We start from the raw sequence: 21,175 nt of genomic DNA on the forward strand, positions 1-21,175 counted from the left end.
GGAGGGGAGACTATCTTCAAGTACTATCCCAAGCCGTGAATGGGTAAAGGGCTTATACTAAGTAGATATTAATAAGTCCTTCTCACCTTTTTTTTTTCATTATTTTATTTTTTATTTTAGTTTATTTATTTATTTATTTTATTTTTTTATTTTTTTTTTCAATGGAGAGTAGATAATGCATGTGGATGTGTTATCAGCAGCTCCAGTAACTCTCGCTTCTCCTTTTTTGTCCTTCAGTCCCCATTTCCAATGAGTGATTTTTCTGACAAAGGGGGAAGAAAAAGCTGTTTTCCAGGTCGGTAGTACTTTGTAAAGAGTAGCCTGAGATGTCGGAAAATTTCTATTTCTATGTCTATCCTTGTGGTCATGTCACTAGTAAGGGTGCTGGAGGTAAACGTTTCATCTGGGCTGACGTTACCCGCCTGATAGTCAGGGACCCGAACCTTGGATTAACCACTAAGGAGGCTGTCCTATCAGCAGGTGCAAAGTACCGGGGCTGCTGTATTACCATTTGGTGAATGGATTCTGGACCATACAGTAGTTTCTGGTAGGGCCTCTCGATGCCATACTAGTGGGTAATTGTTACGGCTTTACCTTATCATGTGCCACAAAAAAATTCTTGTCTTTTTCTCTCTTATTTTCCCTCTCTGTCCTGCTCCAACCAAGTCTACCGATCTGCTCCACAAACCCTAAAACCTCAATCATGACAAATCTCCAAAAAAGAAACACGAATAAACCTAGAATCCCATCCACCAACGTAGACCCCTACTGCCAGGTCTCCTTCTCCAACATCAGCGGTCTACATTCCAACCTTCCAGAGGTTGAAACACAATTACAGGAGACTAAACCGGACCTATTCTTTCTAAGTGAAACTGGCATTGGGCCAACCACTTCTCTAGACGAATTCATAATTAAAGGTTACTCCATCAAAATCTAAATCTGACCCCCCAAGATCTCCATGGACATGGAATATGTGCCTACATCAAAGATGGCTTTCCATGTGGTAGAGATATCTCGAGTGAAGACCCTAATTTACCTTATATGTGTTTTCGGGTTGCACTTGCTTACACCACTGCATTTATATTTGCCCTCTATCGCCCCCACAACAGTGGAGTTACTATCTTTAAGAGCATTTCTGAATAAATTGACCACATCCTGTCTGCTCGTCCTTCGGCTAACATTCACATTTGCGGTGACTTCAATGTCCATAACGTGGAATGGCTGACCCACTCAAATAAAACCGATGACGAGGGGAGGTTTTGTCATGATTTTGCCATTGCCTATGACCTCACTCAGATTGTTCACGAACCCACCCGTGTGCCTGATACACCCGGTCAATATGCAAGCCTTCTAGACCTTTTCCTCACAACTTCCCCTGAGCTGTGTTCATGTTCCGTTCTATCTCCTCTGGGATCCTCTGACCACACTGTTGTAGCAGTTAAGATAAAAATGAAATGTAATAAGTCTTCAGACGTACCTCTCCACCGTACTGCATATCGATACTCTATGGCTGACTGGGATAGCTTCTGTACATTCATATCTGACCTACCTCTGCATTCCATGTTTAAAAAGGATGTGTCCTCTATAGTATCAGACCTGACGGAATGGTTAATTATAGGCATAGACCGATTCATACCATCGAAAAAATTCCAACAAAAACCCAACAGCCAGCCATGGTTCTCCCCTGAATGTGCTGCTGCCATCGCGTACAGAAATCACTTTTTCCATAGCTACCAAAGTAATAGATGTACTGAGACTAAAGCTGCTTTCAGGACTGCCAGCAACCACTGTAAAAGAGTAATAAAACATGCAAGAGAGCTATATGTTCAGTCTGTTAAATCCAAAGTAGCTGAGCAGCGGCTTGGTTCCCACCAGTTCTGGCAAATAGCAAACAGGATCTTGAACAGAAGTGTGCGTTCTATCCCAACTATCATCAATGGACCTGAGGTCATCTCGTCAGCATCAGACAAGGCCAGACTATTTGCCAAGAACTTTGCAGCTAATTCTACCCTATGCGACAATAACCATCAACTCCCTGTATTTCCTCCTATAACAGACAACACGCTATGCAACATACAAATATCTATGCGTGAGGTCGCCAAGCTAATCAAGAACCTTGATTCCAGTAAAGCAACTGGCCCTGATGGCATTCCAGTTATAGTGCTGAAAAAGCTCCAACCAGAACTTGCTCCCATACTTACAAAACTGTTTAAGCGTTGCCTTAAGGAGAAGTGCTTTCCAACACCCTGGAAAACCTCATCAGTATGCCCTGTATTTAAGAATTCAGGTGAAAAGTCATCCCCCTCTGAGTACAGACCAATAAGTCTCCTGTGTGGCATGTGTAAGTTGTTGGAATCCATATTAAATAAAGAAGTAGTCAACCACCTCAACAGAAACAACCTTCTTAGTGACATGCAATATGGTTTCCGCTCTGCAAGATCTACAGCAGATGTGCTAACGGTTATATCACACAGGATTAGTGAATCTCTTGACAAAGGTTTCCTTTCCAGGGCAATTGCTCTTGACATATCTAAGGCCTTCGATAAGGTATGGCATAAGGGTCTACTTCACAAGATTTCCAGCTACGATATTACTGGAAATGTGTTCTCAATCATTAAATCATTTCTCTCCGATAGGTTCATAAGAGTAGTGGTTGATGGGCAGAAATCAGAGGCCAACAGTTTTTAACATTTTTAAAACATTCGAATTTGTCCGTATGTATGGGAGCAAGTTCTGGTTTAAGCTTTTTCAGCACTATAACTGGAATGCCATCAGGGCCAGTTGCTTTACTGGAATCAAGGTTCTTGATTAGCTTGGCGACCTCATGCACAGATATTTGTATGTTGCATAGCGTGTTGTCTGTTATAGGAGGAAATACAGGGAGTTGATGGTTATTGTCGCATAGGGTAGAATTAGCTGCAAAGTTCTTGGCAAATAGTCTGGCCTTGTCTGATGCTGACGAGATGACCTCAGGTCCATTGATGATAGTTGGGATAGAACGCACACTTCTGTTCAAGATCCTGTTTGCTATTTGCCAGAACTGGTGGGAACCAAGCCGCTGCTCAGCTACTTTGGATTTAACAGACTGAACATATAGCTCTCTTGCATGTTTTATTACTCTTTTACAGTGGTTGCTGGCAGTCCTGAAAGCAGCTTTAGTCTCAGTACATCTATTACTTTGGTAGCTATTGAAAAAGTGATTTCTGTACGCGATGGCAGCAGCACATTCAGGGGAGAACCATGGCTGGCTGTTATGTTTTTGTTGGAATTTTTTCGATGGTATGAATCGGTCTATACCTATAATTAACCATTCCGTCAGGTCTGATACTATAGAGGACACATCCTTTTTAAACATGGAATGCAGAGGTAGGTCAGATATGAATGTACGGAAGCTATCCCAGTCAGCCATAGAGTATCGATATACAGTACGGTGGAGAGGTACGTCTGAAGACTTATTACATTTCATTTTTATCTTAACTCCTAGACGTATTTAAAAAACTAGAACATGTAAAAACCATTTACAAGTAAGACAAAGAGAAAGAAGTGGAAGTAAGAACCACTTGAAATAATTATAAAGTTTTATTTAAGGAGGGGAAAATAAATTGAGAGGGGAGAGGGGGGAATAATAATAACGTCTGAAGTTCACCTTTTAACCTGTAGCAGCCGCTACAAACAGGCAGGCTACTTCTCACAACTTAGAGATTTGAAATCCATTTCTCCCTGGCTTGTCCAATCACAAGCCAGCTCTCTATCACGTGACAGAGTATATAAAAGACGAAATCTGAAATTATTAATTCCTTTACGGATCCTGACACTGCCTGGGAGCAGACTTCCCCTGGGGCTGCTGACCCAGGCAGGATGCGAGTACAACGAGCTAGCTATATCTCTTCAAACTCCTACTTGCTTTCACGTGCTGAACCCAAACGAACATTCTATCTTCACACGAGAACATTTGCCTCTTTTTTTCTCCTTAAACAGGCTTGATCTATATCTAATTTTCGGATATTTAATCTTTGTTCCCACACAACGAACTCTTCACGACTTCTATAAATACACGTGCGCGTACGAACAATGAACTCATCATACTAATACGTTTCTATCTATGATCCTCTTACTAACACGTTTCTCTCTAGTACTCTTGTAATAAAGCTACTAACGAAGATAACAAATAAAGTTTATGAATATAGAATGAAACTTCCATCTCGTCATAAACCGTATAAAAGACTGTATTTTGACTGCCAAAAAATGTCCCCTTCTAGTGAACCTTAAAGTTCAGGAGAGAGAAAGAATAGAATCAAAAGATAAGAAAAGATGCAGAAAGAGGCAAAACTTACTTTGAGGTAAGACTATTTTTTTTTAGAAGCAAAGATAATTTATACGGAATTTCTTTTAGAGAGAGAAGAATTGTCATTCCTGCTTGAGATAGCATAAAAATAAAAAAAAATGTCTCGTTGGATTTTCTTCTTTTTTTTATCAAATAAATCTGCATCGTCTTCAACTTTCTTTTACTCATTTGGCGGATTTTGTTTGAGAAAAAAAAAAACATTACTTGACCTGACGGACTTCTCTCTGAGTAAATGTCGTCCAGGCTTAGAAAATAAGACATCTGATAATCGTTTATGATCAATGAAAAGAGTAAACTCTAAACGTTTTAACTGTAGAGTAAGCGATAAGAAGTGTGGGAATTACATTTCCATACATAGCGAACACACGGACACAAAATCTGTGACATTAAGGTAAACATAATTAATTAAATGACCTCATTATCCAAAATTGCCCTGTTGATCTACGCTGACTGAGTCACGTCTGCTATTTATGTCAATTACTGTGAGACTAACCGTATCCCTCGGCGCAAGAGGGTCCGTGTGTGCCTGGCGTGTGGGGTGGTGGCTGATCCTGTGGTCGGGGCAGCGGACGAAAGAGTTTCAAGATGGCGCCTGCCTGCTTTTATTAGAGACGGAATCTCGCAGGATCGCGCGAGATCTCGCAGGGATGCAAATTAGCTAGGCCATCTTGAGGAATAAAAATCGGTCCATTGGAGGTGCGAGGCAGTCGGGTTCTGACGTTCGTGGCGATCAGTACAGTGACCGTTGGGTTCCGTTTCTATTCGTGCAGTCAGCTGAGCTTTGTTAGTTACCTTCGCGCCGTGGCTGTCATTGTTTGTTGGTTCACTGTGTGTTGCCGTGGTTCTTCAGTGAAACGCTTCGTCGCCCACGACGAGACTCCCCGTCTCCTACACAAGATACTCATACAAAATACAGGGGGTCCCAAAAGTCACTGAACTTGACTCTGATTTTGGTAAAGCAATTTCACAACTTGCGTACGTTGTTCAATGCAATACTTATCTAGAATTAATTTCCAAAATATTATCCGTAAAATATCTGAAATAGAGAAAAAAAAATACTCACTAACGATAAAATAACAAAGATTTTCAATCTTTCAGCGACTTTTTAGGCACCCTGTACTTAGGATATTTCTTTGGCATTTTGTAAGGACTAGGATATGGTGGTTGGAATCGAGTGTTTTTTGCCATCATTCTGTGCAAATACATGTGTCCATGAATTAATATCTTGAACTTGACTTAAAACGATTTTACAACTTGCGTACATTGCTCAATGCTATACTTAAAAAAAAATGCAAAATTCATTTTCAGCCTCTCATATTTTGTGCTCTTTCCAAAACATTATTCATTACAGATTGCAGAATCTCTGGATTGCGGCAGGTGTCGCCAGTGTCGTTAACACTCAAACAAGATGGCGTGGAGCAAATCTTCGATAAACCGTGCGATAATATTTTATTTTCTTAAATAAAAAAAAACCTACTTGATCGATTTACGTGATTTTTGGAATATAACATCTTCATGCAGTGACAAGTACGTACATTATAAAAAAAATTTTTTAATAAGAATAAAATGGTGAGGCACACCCGTGCTTGAATAAGGGAGCCATTCAATCTACAGTCGAATACTCTACCACTGAACTATATCTGCCGATGACAATAGTTCTGTTTTTTTTTTTTTTTTTTCATGTGAAATAATTTTATGAGAATTAAATCTGACTTAATTTGTGGAGAATTATCTCCCTCGACCGGTGTAACGTTAAATATTACCCTGCAAATTTTTTTTATCTATAAAATAGAAAAACTATTTTTAGGATCGGATTTGTTCGATTTTCGATACTTATCGGATGAATTTCTGTACAAAACATATCTAAGAACACTGCCAGACATATAAATTATCGTTGTGTGAAATTTGCAAAACACAGGCTTAGCCGTTTCGGAGCCTATAAAGACTTTCATATAATAGTAGATTCAGTTTTATTTTTTCTGAGTTCTCTTACCCAATAAACTAAGGCAGTTGAGTTTTTCTTTTTTTCTTCTTTCTATTATTCCTATCGGTTCCATTATTGCGAATGCTTTTTTATTATTGCTGTTATTTATGTAAACATCCTCAGCTAAAACCCATTGCTACACTTTATTCTTTAAACAATAAATAAGTCCCGATATAAACTATTTTAACAATATCACTGGACAGATAGACAAATAGATAGATAGACAGATAGATCGATAATAATTAATTAAACTAACATTACTAGCATAAAATGTTACCATCCATTTACGTCCCCATTCCACTACGGTCTGGAGGTAATTTTCTAATGATTCAGCCATTGTCTTAGATTTCTGTACGTACGTTTTCTCTCGTGCATATTATTATATTATAATATTACTATAATATTATAATATTATTTTAATAATAATAATAATAATAATAATAATAATAATAATAATAATACGAAAATAATTAATATAAGTTAAAATACATTCAGCATGACCATAATCTTCATAATTGAAAAAGAACGGCAGTTTTATTTTTTCTGAGTTCCCAAGGCAGTTGAGTTTTTTGCTATTTTTCTTTTTATTATTCTTATTAGTTCCATTATTGCCAATACTTTTATTATTGCTGTTTTCATCATTGGTAATTCACCATACTGTTTTCATTTTCCGTGGTTAACTTGAATAATGTTAAGTGGTTGCGCCATCTATCTTTAAACAGGCAGTCAGCGGCTCCAGGGTATGTGTTAGTATTACTTTCTGCAAAAAACTTCACATTTATATACAACTAGTGGGCATTCCACAGGATTTCTACAGTTACATTTTTTTCTTCTATTAGCTTCCTGCATTTCATTATCACTGTTGTCAACGATTTTATTTACTTTTGCGTTGTTGGAATTTATTATTGTTTTAGTTAAGTTATTTGATGTAGAAAATGATAATTTTATGGTGTTTTTGTTAATAATTTTCCTAAATTTGTATCCCGGGCGGAAATTTTTGTCAATAATTTGGTAAAATTATTTTCCGAATTATACTTTTTATATGTTTGCAAAAAAAAGGTGGATTAAATAATAACTTGAAATTTGATAATCTTTGAAACTAAGAAGGAACAGCAAACTGTGTTGGTTACATGAGCCATGTAAGTTGTTAAAATAGTATTTTTATAATTTTTAACGTAAACATCTGAAGAGTGCATGACTAAATATGCAGCAATAACAACATTTTTTAGACTTGTTAGTTGCAATACGAAACACTATTGTAATTGATAACTTTTGAAAAGTAATAAATAACAAACTGAGAAAACTTGATATTTGTAACTTGGAGAATTATTATACTACATTATACTATACTATACTATATTATACTATACTATGCTATGCTATGCTATATATATATATATATATATATATATATATAGTCTTTGAAGTTTTTAACCTTTAAAACTATACAAAAGAATAGTTTTTATCATTCGTTAGTCAGTAAGTCATTTAATCACCTGCAATCACTGCATCAACCGCTCTCGAATTTACTATAGTACCAATAATTTATTTTTCAAGGGATCATCAGTTGTTTACCATGAAACACTGTTTCGGGGATTTAAATATATATATATATATATATATATATATATATATATATATATATATATATATATATATATATATGCATTGCGTATCAAATTATTAACGAGTTTAATTTTTTTTTAAATATTTAAGGAACGAGTGAATAAAAATCCATGAAACTTTGAGAAACTGTTTACAATACTATTTAGCTACTCCAGTCAAATAATAAAAGTATTTAAAGCAGTATTAGCGAAACTAGGGCAGAAGACAAGAATATCTGTTGATTTCAGTGTGTCAAGTTATTAACGAGGTTGAGAAAAAAACACAGTATACCCATAACTTGTTTATTGAAATGATTTTCAAACATTAAATGAACTAGAAAAAAATGCTTAGAACACAATAACTACATAGCAATTTCTACGTTGACATAATTAGTAGGCGATATGCTATTCTTTTTTATGAATGACTTGTAAAAGATGTTGGTCCACAGAATTAGTCAAATTTGTGATTTCGTCAACATTTTTTCCTCGCGATGCCTCTTGGAGAGCATCCCGCAACTCATCTTTGCTCTTACATTGAGGTCCACTTGCATAAAGGCGTCGCTTCATGATGCTCCAAAGGTTCTCAGTTGAGTTAAAATCTGGTGAATTCGCAGACCACTCCATCTTCCGTCCCCCAGAGAACCCCAGTTGTTGCAAATACTTTTTGCTTTTGTTTGCTGCATGCGAGGGAGCATTATCCTGCATAAAAATACTGGTTCTTCTGAACGTCAACCTTTGCTTCTTCAGTCATAATTCAAAGTGCTCCTTCAGAAAAGCTATATAAGCATTTGTCGTCATTTTTGCACTTTCTGGGGCTCTCCATGGGCCAACTAAAATACCTCCGATAATCCCAGCCCAAATCATTATCCCACCACTACCTTGTTGGCACCTTACACGCTGATGACAATATCGTCCATCTAGGACCCATCCTTTGCTCCAGCCATCTGGGCCATCAAGAGTGACACGCACTTCATCCGTGAACAAAACTTTGGAAAAATCCGTTTTCATGTTGTCCTCTGCCCATTTCAATCGGTTTTGTATGTGGTGTTCCTTTAATGAAGGCTTTTCTACAGTTTTAAGAGACTGTGTCATTTCTTTCAGAAGGCGACAGCGAGTACGTTTTTGAGACATTCTTCAATCCATCTTGGTCAAAGACTTCTCGATTTGTCTGCCCAGAATTCTTAACAACTTCACGTTTAATTTGGTATAGAGAATGGCGTGAAACAACTCTAGATTTACGTTTATCAACTCTCTTAAGTACCTTTGTAGGGCCCTTGTCAAAGTTCTTTACAGTTTGATGGTAACTTCCTATCCTTTACGGCCCATTTTATTGACGAAAAAAAAAACTGCCTTGTTAATAATTTGACACACCTCAAAGTGGATCCAGCAATTACGATGGTAAGTTGTTTACATTGCGCGGAACAGTACGAAAAATTCACAGTATGCGTAGCTCAGCATTGCCAACGTTTCCGAAGCTTTTGATACGAAACGATCGGTAAGTTTCTGAAACTGGTAGAAAAATGTTATCATTTCATTAATAATTTGACACGCAGTGTATATATATATATATATATATATATATATATATATATATATATATATATATATATATATATATATATATATACATGGAAAATTATTTGTTTTACATTTTCATCCCAAACAAGACACACTGTCACTTTGATGTAGGGGGCTACTATCAGCGACTCTCTTTTGAGCCCTATCCAGGAGTGAGAGGCTAGTAGCAGATGCACCAGCCCAGATGTGACAACAATGGACGAATGGTAGCCTTATAAAGTTACAGGATACTTTCAGGCGTAAGATAGAGAGAAAGGCCATCGTCTTCGCAGCAGCCTTGGCAATGCTCTCAATGTATTTGTTTCAACGCATATTCCCTGTGAACGTTAAGCATAGGAGTTTGAAAGAAGTATTTTCAGGTAATTTATTGTTAGCCATAGCTATTAGTAGTTGAGAAGGTTTCTTGTAATTATTAAAGAAAACGAACTTAGTTTTGATAGCATTGAACGTTACCATCCATTTTTGTCTCCATTCCACTACAGACTGGAGGTATTCCTTTATCGTTTCTGTCATTGCATTGGATATGTGTTGAATTGTTGTATCCCCTTATGCCTATTATAGAGCATGGTGTCATGAGTAAATATGCCCATCTCAGAGACAATTTTATCAGTGAGGTCATTTATGAATATTAATAATAATAAAGGTCTAAGGATCAATCCCTGAGGTACACCCGCATTTATGTCGTATTGTTATGACGTACGACCATCAAGGACAACCTGGAGTCTTCTCTTATTTAGGAAAAAATTAATTATGCTAGTTATTCGTCCAGTAATACCATAGGATCTGATTTTCCTGAGAAGACCATCGTGCCATACCTTGCCAAAAGTCTTATATATATATATGTAGAGCTACTGTCCTCTTCTCATCTGCCTTATCCAGTGCATGGTATATAGTCCTGAGATTACATTTAGGATATTTGCAGTAGAACTGGCTTGCCTAAATCCATATTGATGGTCGGACAGAAGTTTAGCAACTATAAGGTGGTGGACTAGAGCTTAATTAATCATGGACTCAAATAATAATTTAATGGGTCATTTCTTTCGCCAGAATTATTGTAAACGAGTACTACAGAAGCAGTTTTCCAGCAGTCAAGAAAGCATGATTCGTTATAAAGTTTGGGTAGTACTGGAGCAATCTCAGCAGAGCATTTTTTTAATAGCACAGTCGGGATAAGATCAGGTCCACATGCTTTTGAGATATCTTGTTTGTTTTTTTTATTATATCATGTACTTGAGAAGGGGTGATTTTCAGATCATCTAGTGTGGTTTCTGTCTGCAAAGGAAAATCAGGGAGGAAGTGGTTTGCTGCGTTCAAAATAGAGTTTGAGGAAAATTGAAGCAAATAACCTCATGATTGTTGGATAGTGGGGGAATTGTTGATTGCCCATTATTTATAACACTGTTGTAGATTTTCCAGAAATCACGAGTTCCTAATTTCTGCGCTTGGGTGCGTTTTCTGGTGGTTTATGTATATTATTATACTAGCAATGGGTGCCCGGCGTTGCCCCGGTGTTTGGAGATGTATGCTGAGCAAAAAAAAAGTCCATTTTTTTAACTTTGACCCCTATTATGACCCCTTAAAATTTATTGTTTTGGGCTCAACTTAAGTTAGTAAGTTAGATCCATGTCCAAGTGATTGACTTACGGAAAACATCTACCTTTGTTGTGGTTACAGAAAATCCCATTTAAATATTAATATATCGCCTGATTTGAAAAGAAAGGAAAGTTTGTTTCGCATACATACATACATACATACATACATACATACATACATACATACATACATACATACATAATTAAGTATTGGGAAACAAAGAAATAAGAAGATCTAATTTAGGAACCCAACGAATGGGATGTATATTAAAAAAAAATTTTTAATGGCTTAGGGCTCTCTGTAGCAACTTGTGATGACTCTGCTCTTAAATAAGGATACGAAAATTAGACGATATATTAATATTTAAATGGGATGTATGCGAAACAAACTTTCCTTTCTTTTCAAATCAGGCGATATATTAATATTTAAATGGGATTTTCTGTAACCACAACAAAGGTAGATGTTTCTCGCATGCCTTTCTATCTAGGGATTTCCCCTCCCTTCCCTTTCTTCAAAAAATGCTCCATTGCCAAAAGTGTGCTTATTCATAAAGTCTGAAGAAATGCTGGTTTTGAAAATTTTCAAACGACATAATGCTTGAAATTGTCGAACTGGACATGGAAACAATTGTAACGTAAATTGAAATACATTTTTGTTGCCACCAACACGTTGTTTTGAAGTCTTTTTTTTTGCTTACACAGTATATATATATATATATATATATATATATATATATATATATATATATATATATATATATATATATATAGTCTGTATTTTAGAGATGAGGTGTTTTCATTGATTGAGATTGTCGGACTGACTTCCTCATCTTGGTTGTTATAGTCACAATGTTTCGGCCGTTTTGCCCTCCGGCCTTCATCAGTTTTTTTGTATCGAACTGGGGAACCGTTTGTTAGGAGTCTCGAACCCAACTCTTTATTATTATTACGGGGGTACCGTGTTCGGACTCCAGCTAGGCTCTGGGACATAGTTGCTGATTCTCTGTTTTGAATGTTACTTTTTCACTGCCTTCGTTCAGGATTGAACTCAGCACCTTTGGGTAACTGTAAACTTTGATACAACGTCTAGGACGACTCGGCCATATGTCACTAGTGACATATGGCCGAGTGGTTCCAGAGCCTAGCTGGAGTTCGAACACGGTACCCGCGTAATAATAATAAAGGGTTGGGTTCGAGACTCCTAACAAACGGTTCCCCAGTTCGATACAAAACACCTGATGAAGGCCGGAGGGCAAAACGGGCGAAACGTTGTGATTATAACAACCAAGATGAGGAGGTCAGTCCGACAATCTCAATATATATATATATATATATATATATATATATATATATATATATATATATATATATATATATATATACTCGGGGGTTTTTATATTCAAAAGTAATGGACTAATGAATTCAACGAGGTTGTTAGATAGTGCTCAATAAAAAGAGCTGATTATACTTGTTTATTGTTATATAAACATGCTCACATCCCGCTGCTACAAATAACAGATGAATGAATAATTATTCATTGAACTTTTGAATAGTCAAGTCGCTGCCTGATGATATCTGTTGTTTGATTGAAACAAGTGGCTATTTGTAGCAGCGGGATGTGAGCATGTTTATATAACAATAAACAAGTAATATATATATATATATATATATATATATATATATATATATATATATATATATATATATATATATAGTCAACTTCTTGGGTCTAATAATAAACATAAACTTCACATTTTACAAATAAAAGAAAAACCTGATGAAACACATAAAAAGTACAGGATAACAAGTGTTAGAATAACTTTAATATATCGAGTGGTCCCCCACTCTTTATCAAAAAATGATAAAAAATGAAACCGTTGAGCAAAACTGGAATTTTCAACTTTGTGCAGCGTTATATATATATATATATATATATATATATATATATATATATATATATATATATATATATATGTGTATATATATATATATATATATAAGGCAAAAATCAAACAGATGGTTGTGTATGTATGTGGAACAAACTTTCCTTTCTTTTCAAACTGTACATTAATTAACAATAAAAACAAAACAAAACAAAGAGAGGAAGCCAATGAGCACAATAAAAACGTAATGAGTTCATATATATATATATATATATATATATATATATATATATATATATATATATATATATATATATATACGAGGCGCCTTGAATAAGTTTCCAGATTTTTTCGTGTGGGCCCTTTTATTGATAATAAACATGTGAAACCCTAGTCCACTTTGAAGTAATCTCCTCCGGCTGTAATGCACTTGTACCATTCCAACAACTTCTAGAAGACCCCACGAGAGACCTCTTGTGTGAACGTGCCAATGACCCTCATCACAACCTCTTTAATCTCCTCAATTGTCTCAAAACGACGGCCTCTAGGTTTTTTTACGCGAAAGTCACCACTTATTAAGGCCCGGAAGCCACTCGGGGATAAGGGTTATTGCGTGTACAGTAATCAATGGGATAGTATCGTAGTAATCGTTAGTAATGGAGATTTGATAAAGCGTCTTGCTTAAGGGGGTGATTCATCAGGAATTTGTTTATGTTGGACTTGAAGACATCCAAGTTGTAGTCAGGTGGGAAACAGGCAGACGGAAGAGAGTTCCCTTGAGCTTAGAGTAACAGTCACAGAAAGAAAGGTTTCGTCTATAGGAAGGGGAAGGAACTGTCTTGATGCCCATCTTGGTTAAATAGTCTGATTCCCTCTGAGTACTCTTGGAAAAAACTTCGTGCAAATTTTCTGCACCCTCAGTTCCTTGCGAATAATTGTATGTACAGTTCCCGCACTGACATCAAACTGTGCACTTATTGTCTTTATAGACACACGACGGTGTTATCCATGAAATTCTTTATTTGGCCAATCAACTCAGGTGTTCTGACTTCCTGACTCCACCCACACCTTTCATCATCCCTCACAGAGTGCCTGCCTTCCTTGAATCTCTTATGTCACCCAAAAACTGATGCTCGATTCATGCAATATGGTCCCAAAACAGTCTAAAGCATTCCATATGTTTCTGTGGCATTTTTTCAAGTTTAAAACAGAAATTTATTGCATATCGTTCTTCTGAAGTGTCCTCACGTCCAGGTTGCATTTTTTAAAATTCACTAGCTGCGACAATCAGGCTTTAGTAGGATGTATTCCAATTCCTGCTGTAGCTGTTCATTTGAACCTAAAACCATAAAATTTGGTCAGTAATCTCATTAGATGTATAGCACTGAATTTTCAAGAGTCTACAATAAAAGAGGGTTGCCTTTTTTCTGATGTTCTTGGCCTTTGAGCCGGGATCAAAGTGTAGTATCTGTCGGAACAGATACTGCAAGCAAAGACCCTAAGTGGGGGCGACCCCACAGATAAAACTTTGGTCAATGTAGGGGCAACCCTTCATACAAATTGTCACTATCCAGCTCCCCTACTCCCCGGGGAGTTGGTCCCCATTTCCCCTTCACTCCTCACATTAAAAATCGGCCTTGTGCCTAATTTGCTCAGTGGGGGAGCAAATAAATACCTCAAAGTGTAGTATCTGTTCTGCAGATGCTGCACTTAGGATAATTTGTACGAGTCAATGGAGGGGAAACCCTCTATACTGGGACAATTATTATTTTTTGGTAACCAGAGTGCCCCCCTTTTTGCCTACTTTTAGGGGAGCTGGGTTTTTACCCCACATTAAAAACGGCCTTGTGCCTAATTTGCTTTGGTGGGGAAGCAAATAAATACAATAATTTTAAATGCCTGTACAAAAAATATCTGGAAACTTATTGAAAGCATATATATATATATATATATATATATATATATATATTAGCGTAATGTAAAGCTCTTTGTATACAAATAAATGGAACACTGCCCAGTGGCTATTTATATGAACGCATTGAAATATCACTTGCCAGCAACACCCGCCTCGTAGTCGCGTAACTAAAATCACCATTGTAGGTTCGATACCAGCTTGGAGCGGATGCTCGTCTAATCAAACTGATTAACTGTGATACAGCGGAACAATGTCCGTGGATAAGTATATATATATATATATATATATATATATATATATATATATATATATATATATATATATATATATATATATATCTTTATTTACATATGTATCACAGAAGATCAAGTTAACATCAGTACCGTCAGTTTAAAATCTAAAAAAAAGTAAAGAGCCATTTTGTCCTTTTTTTTATGTAGATCTTCTGTAATACATATATAAATAAATAGAACGTTCTGATTTTTAAATTTTGTCAATAATTGAGCATTCCTCTGGGGTTCTAACCAACTAACTTCACACACACACACACACACACACACATACACACGTGTGTGTATGTGTATGTGTTTGTATATATATATATATATATCGTGTCAGGAGGCGATGAAAAAAATTCAATAAAGTGCTCGATCGTGTATGTGAGAGCTGAAGGTAGAATATATATTTCAACACTATATATATACATATTTCAAAGGCGCACCAGTGAACGCAATGAAACCACTGGTACGCCTTTGAAATACGTATATATAGTGTTTATATATATATATATATATATATATATATATATATATATATATATATATATATATATATATTGGTATATTTAGGCAGCATTTTTTTCATTAAGACAAACATTAAATGCAACGGAGATACCTTGTTTTATGATTCTTTTTTTTTTTTTCTTTTTTGATTTTTCGTATAATATGTTCGATTTTGGCGTTAAAAAAAGATTATACGGAAAATCAAAAAAAAAAAGAATAATAAAGCAAGCTATTTGCCTGAATATATATATATATATATATATATATATATATATATATTATTATTATTATTATTATTATTATTATTATTACCGTTATATCTACTTGGTTACATATGTTTCGGTTACCGAATCGTATCAACGATCCAATAACTTCATCAAACTTTACAGAAATAATTATTATGATTAGAAAAAAACAATATTAGAAGGAGTACAAAAAAATAAATAAATAAAAAATAGTATCGTTTTTCCTAATCATAATAAACATTTCTGTAAAGTTTGATGAAGTTACTGGATCGTTGATGCGATTCCACAATCGAAACATTTGTAACTAAGCAGATGGAACGGTAATAAAAAATATATATGTTTGCTCTGCAATAGTATTGAGCACTCTTTTCAGGTTTTTACTAATTACAATTTTCACGATATATATATATATATATATATATATATATATATATACACTTAACATACGTGTGTGTTTGTGTATACAGAAATCGTGAGTCAATTTTGTCAGATAGATGTCTCCATTAACTTTATTGTTTTGTGTGGACGCTGGTTCCTTGATGTAGAGTCCTGAGAAAACGAATTGGAACGGTGACGATGATGATGATGATGATGATGATGAGGATGATAATTATCATCATCATTATCCTCATCATCACGAAGGCAATTTCTGGACGTGAACCTTCGCATCCAGATCGCATCTTCGTAACTAGGTGGCGGGTCCGGCTCATCGTGTAAATTCGTTGCCGACGCTTGGCGCCCTAATGATGAGGATGATGTCGCTGTGCTTTTATAATCGCTGTTTCCGTGTTGGTGGCATCGTCCCAGCCAACTTTCCCTGATATGATCATGATGGTATTTGGGAATGGTCGATGCTGCTTGTTCGCACATACTTGACCTGGACGAAGACGGGGTACTGTCAGTTTCAATGTCTATATTACATGTAAAGTTTCTATCTTTCTGGAGAAATTGTCGTCTTCCGTTGTTCTCCCATAGATGGCAGGGTTTAGAGCGCTCGACTTGGTCAGCGTTCGGACCCGAGGAATTTAATCCCTCGACGTTGGTATTATCAGAACATGCGCCGACAACGTTACAATCTCCCACAGAGCAACCAGCACCACCGTTGCTATCTGCATTGCAGGTAGCAAGATAATTAGGTCTTCCTCCGACGTAGCTGCCTTTGATGTCACTGTCGCCGTTATTTAAACCTGGGCGACTGCTGCTGTTGCTGCTGCTGCTGTTGTTTGGTTTGTTTAAGGAAAGATATGGACGCAAAGTTAATTGTTGGTTTCGTTGTGTTAATGCAGAATTGTGGATCACTTCCACCGAGGAATGTTTTCTTGGAGTCTCATCTCTTACAATCACCGTTATCGTGCCCGTATTATCAGGGTTCGCCCGTTCTTGGTGTGGCACTTCGATCGAGGATTCATTGTCGGTTTGAAACTCTTCCCCTTGAGATATCTGAGATGTATGTAGACAGCTGCCTCCGCTGGAACAACATATTATGTCACTAGAAATAGTGGCAGTACCTGCGCTTTGGAATGTGCAAGTAATATTTGTGTATATTGGATTAGGATTAAAATTAAGATTATGATTATGATTATGGTTTTCATAAGGATTAGGATTTAGCTTAAGGTTAGTGTGATTGCCAGTAATTATATCTCCTTTTGAGAAGAGTGTATTACCAATGTTAGTGTTATTGGTATCATCATTTCTCAGAATGTTATTACAGCCATTGATTTCACTGTGCGCCATATTCGGGGGCAGAACCTTTATTGATGGAAAAGGGTGGAGATATTGTTCGGGGGAGATGCTGCTGTTAGAGATAGGTCTACAAGAAGGGTGAAAGGTACTTCTGTTACAACTTTCATTCTTTGCCCTCGTCAGCGGAGCGTTTTCATAAATGTGGCCGTAGTCGTTGGTTTCAATTTCGGCGGTCGCACTGGCTATCGCCGCCGTTGTGTCCTTATCCGCACCCGCCGCGCCTGGAGCATCTGCAACCATGCAGAAATGATCGTCCCGGTTTCCATAAAGTTCGTGGTCACAACGACCATCGCGAGACCTTAGTTGAAGACGCGCAGAGGGCTCTCGCGTATGGAGTGGATCATCCAGCGGCTGTGTAACATTATTCGGAGATGTGGTCACGTGCCGTTGTGTATTATTATTATTATTATTATTATTATTATTATTATTATTATTATTATTATTAGCGGCTGAAGGATCTCTGCTATTTTTTGTATACGTGAAAGGGCAACAAGAATGAATCCTCGTTTTACGTTGACGTCTATTTTGTGAACGCCGCTTATCTGGAGATCTCATTGCAATTTCGTCTACAACTTGAGCATCATTAGGAGACGCACTACAATCTTCGTATTCTTCCTCTCCTTCGTTACTGTTTAGCTGGCAGATGGATCCCCGTGAACTATTTCCATGATTTGCAATGATGCAATTGCCAAGTCTTGCGTCACGTGTCGTGGTGGAGAGATATCCATTAGAGCAGGAACCACGGACGAAGGAACTGTTCCTACTTCCCGTCGTTGTTAACGCATTGGACAAACTTGAGAATGTTAAACTTCGTTTTGGCTTGAACACAATACCGCCCGGAGGCGTAGGACGCCGGAGTAAATAAGCGAATTTGTCCGATGACGACTGGATCAGAAGAGCCTCTGAATAGCTCGGAACTATAGAGTAATTGTTACGTATTGTCATTTCCATTTCGGAACTACCCATCGTGCTGACGCGCGACAGTTCACCGCCTTGGGATCCATTGGCTAAATGATCGTCAATACAGTCGCATCCAAACACTTTATGGATGTGCACGTGTACGTAGGCTGTCTTGTAATCTATGATGACACGTAGCGGCCACGTGAGGAACAGCAGAGACGCGATCCAGAAAATGATATGCGACACGTACCAGGGAAGATTGTCCGGATCGGCAAAAGCAATCATGTACTCTTTAAAATGGATGTTCAAGAGGTCCATTCCTTCTTGGCTTTCCATATAGTCGTCCCGCCGTTCGTTGTCCTCGAAGAACTGCGACCTCTGCTCCTCGAACTGGTCTTCCGCCTCCAGAGTTGCGAACGAGAAACCCTTGGTGAAACGAATCTTTGTAGCCGGGTATCGGTCCAACCCGACTAAGACGCGAGTCAGGTCGTTCACGCCGCAGCTGGCGTAGTTAAAAGCAGAGCCGGCTGCATGTGAATTCACCCTTTCGTAATAGACTTGCGTCGTAGTGAAGGCATCGCCGTTCCTGTATCGGGTCACCTGCCGTGTCCGTCTCACATAATGGTAGCAGACGGCTTTCCACCATACAATCGGTTGAGCATCGCGCATGTCTCGCACTCTCTCGTATATCATGTTCCCGTCGACTTTGTGCTGCAGTTGGAAGCGTGTGTGACTGTTCCAGCACTCGACCAGGTACAAAAGCCACAACATGGAAAAAAACGCGACGGGTATGTAGATGTAGGCGTTATTGCACGGCGTTGCTTCGGATATCTGGGTAGAAAGCTCGTCGTAAATATTGACCCCTTCCTCGCTTATTACTGTCCACCGGCACCATAAGATAGCGCCCAGGCATATGTAGATTAGCACTGAGAGGATTAGGCTTTTGCAGTGGGTGTCCTGACGCAGGGATACGCAGAACGACTGTTTCACCGGACGCAACTGGAATAGAAAACAGAAAGAAACGAAGACATTAGCAAAAAATAAACAAACAAATAAGCTTAAATATTATATCGTAGGTTAATCGTTTTTTTAATTTAAATGCAGTTACAACATTAAAACTAATAAAAAACTAATCGCGACCCCCTCTCTCTCTTATATATATATATATATATATATATACATAGTCATCAACCTACAATACTGTTTCGCAGCTCATCAGTGCGGCTAGAAAGGCAATTATTTCAAGCCAGGATCGAAACCCGACCGCCAAACGACAATCAAGGTTTCTCACCATTACACTATACGGCTGCTGCTGTGCGGGTAGTGAATTAACAATGTTTTACATCGTCCAAACGCCTAAGCTCAATTTGTTTACACAAAGAGCATCGCTTAATATGCTAATGGCAGTTTGTATATCACCAAGATAGGGAGCATTATAGTCATCCACACACAGTACAGTAAAATGTTTTTTGTTCGTAATCAATAATCTAAGTAATCACTGAACCGAGGGCTTCAACATTTTGTTATAGTATTTTCACGTACCCATGCGTGTTTTTATACATCTCTTTTCAATTATAACATTATACTTAATTCTTATTTAATAAATTAGGTGGTTTTCTTTGTAACGATGTTGCCATTTTTTTTATTTGAGGAAATATCACCGCCCACCGGTGATTTACTAGTCACGTGACATCAATGAAAGGAACTTTCGGTCAACATCAGTATCTCGCTTAATGTAAACAAAATTTCTTTGTAGTATGGGTATATTAGAGATGTTTCTCAAATTTTAAATTGGTAAAATTTAACAACGTGATTATTGAAAATGTAATCATGTGATAAAAATGTAATTAAATTAACTACGTGTGACCGCTTTCCTGTCAATTATTCATCAAAAATGGATATCAACAGTAGAGTGACCATTGTTAGCATTGTCAGAAATCGCTATTAAAAATTCGTAGTAAGTACTGGAATACTTAGACTTACTGTCTTTCGAAGCTTATAACTACTTGAAAAATGTAATTACACCCCTAATTTTTTTAATTAAATGAGCAAAGACCAAATAAAAAATAGGTTTAATAGCAAATTATGCAATATTTGTTTATTAAATAGATTTCTTGAAAAAAGATTTAAAGAAAATCAACGAAATTTTACTTACTTCGATTATAAAAAATATATATAAATTCCAAAAAATCACTTACCTATAAAAATACTATTTAATGGGTGCTTCCATTCTTTATTGTTAAGAATTTATCCATATTTATACTTATATGTCCTTTTTAAATAAAATACTTAAACGAGGATTTAAAAAAAAAACGCGAACTCAGATGTTTTTCACTGTTCAAATAAAGGGAAGCAAATTTCTGATTTTCTTCGCGTTTCTCTTCCGGTGTCTTCAAAGCGCCACAATTAATGTCTCTTTCTATTGCGTGCTGTAAACCAAAATTAGTATTTTGGGGTCTCCTTAGGTGAAAAATGAACACATTCACTTATAAGTATTTGCCGTTAAACAAAAAAAAAACCCACTCTACCGATTTTTTTAAAAATTCTCTTAATGAAATACATGAGTTTTTGATTAATATATTTTATTTTTTCTTTATCGAGTGA

The 21,175-nt window shown here is 36.8% G+C and overlaps 1 protein-coding gene and 1 long non-coding RNA gene across 2 annotated transcripts in view; one reads left to right on the plus strand and one right to left on the minus strand.

Moving 5' to 3' along the window:
• LOC145269110 (uncharacterized) overlaps window positions 1-21,175 on the plus strand; it is a 373,031-nt gene that overhangs the window by 157,051 nt on the left and 194,805 nt on the right. The window lies entirely within an intron of this gene.
• The window catches only part of LOC145269099 (uncharacterized), a 113,016-nt gene continuing 108,250 nt past the window's right edge, over window positions 16,410-21,175 (minus strand). The window contains exon 2 of the mRNA XM_080124686.1: window positions 16,410-19,570. Within this exon, the coding sequence (XP_079980812.1) occupies window positions 16,415-19,570 (3,156 nt within the window). The 3' untranslated portion in view covers window positions 16,410-16,414. The remainder of the gene's footprint in view (window positions 19,571-21,175) is intronic.

This window comes from Euprymna scolopes, chromosome 45, assembly GCF_053919585.1.
Source record: "Euprymna scolopes isolate OS-2025 chromosome 45, ASM5391958v1, whole genome shotgun sequence".
Lineage (NCBI taxonomy): Eukaryota > Metazoa > Mollusca > Cephalopoda > Sepiida > Sepiolidae > Euprymna > Euprymna scolopes.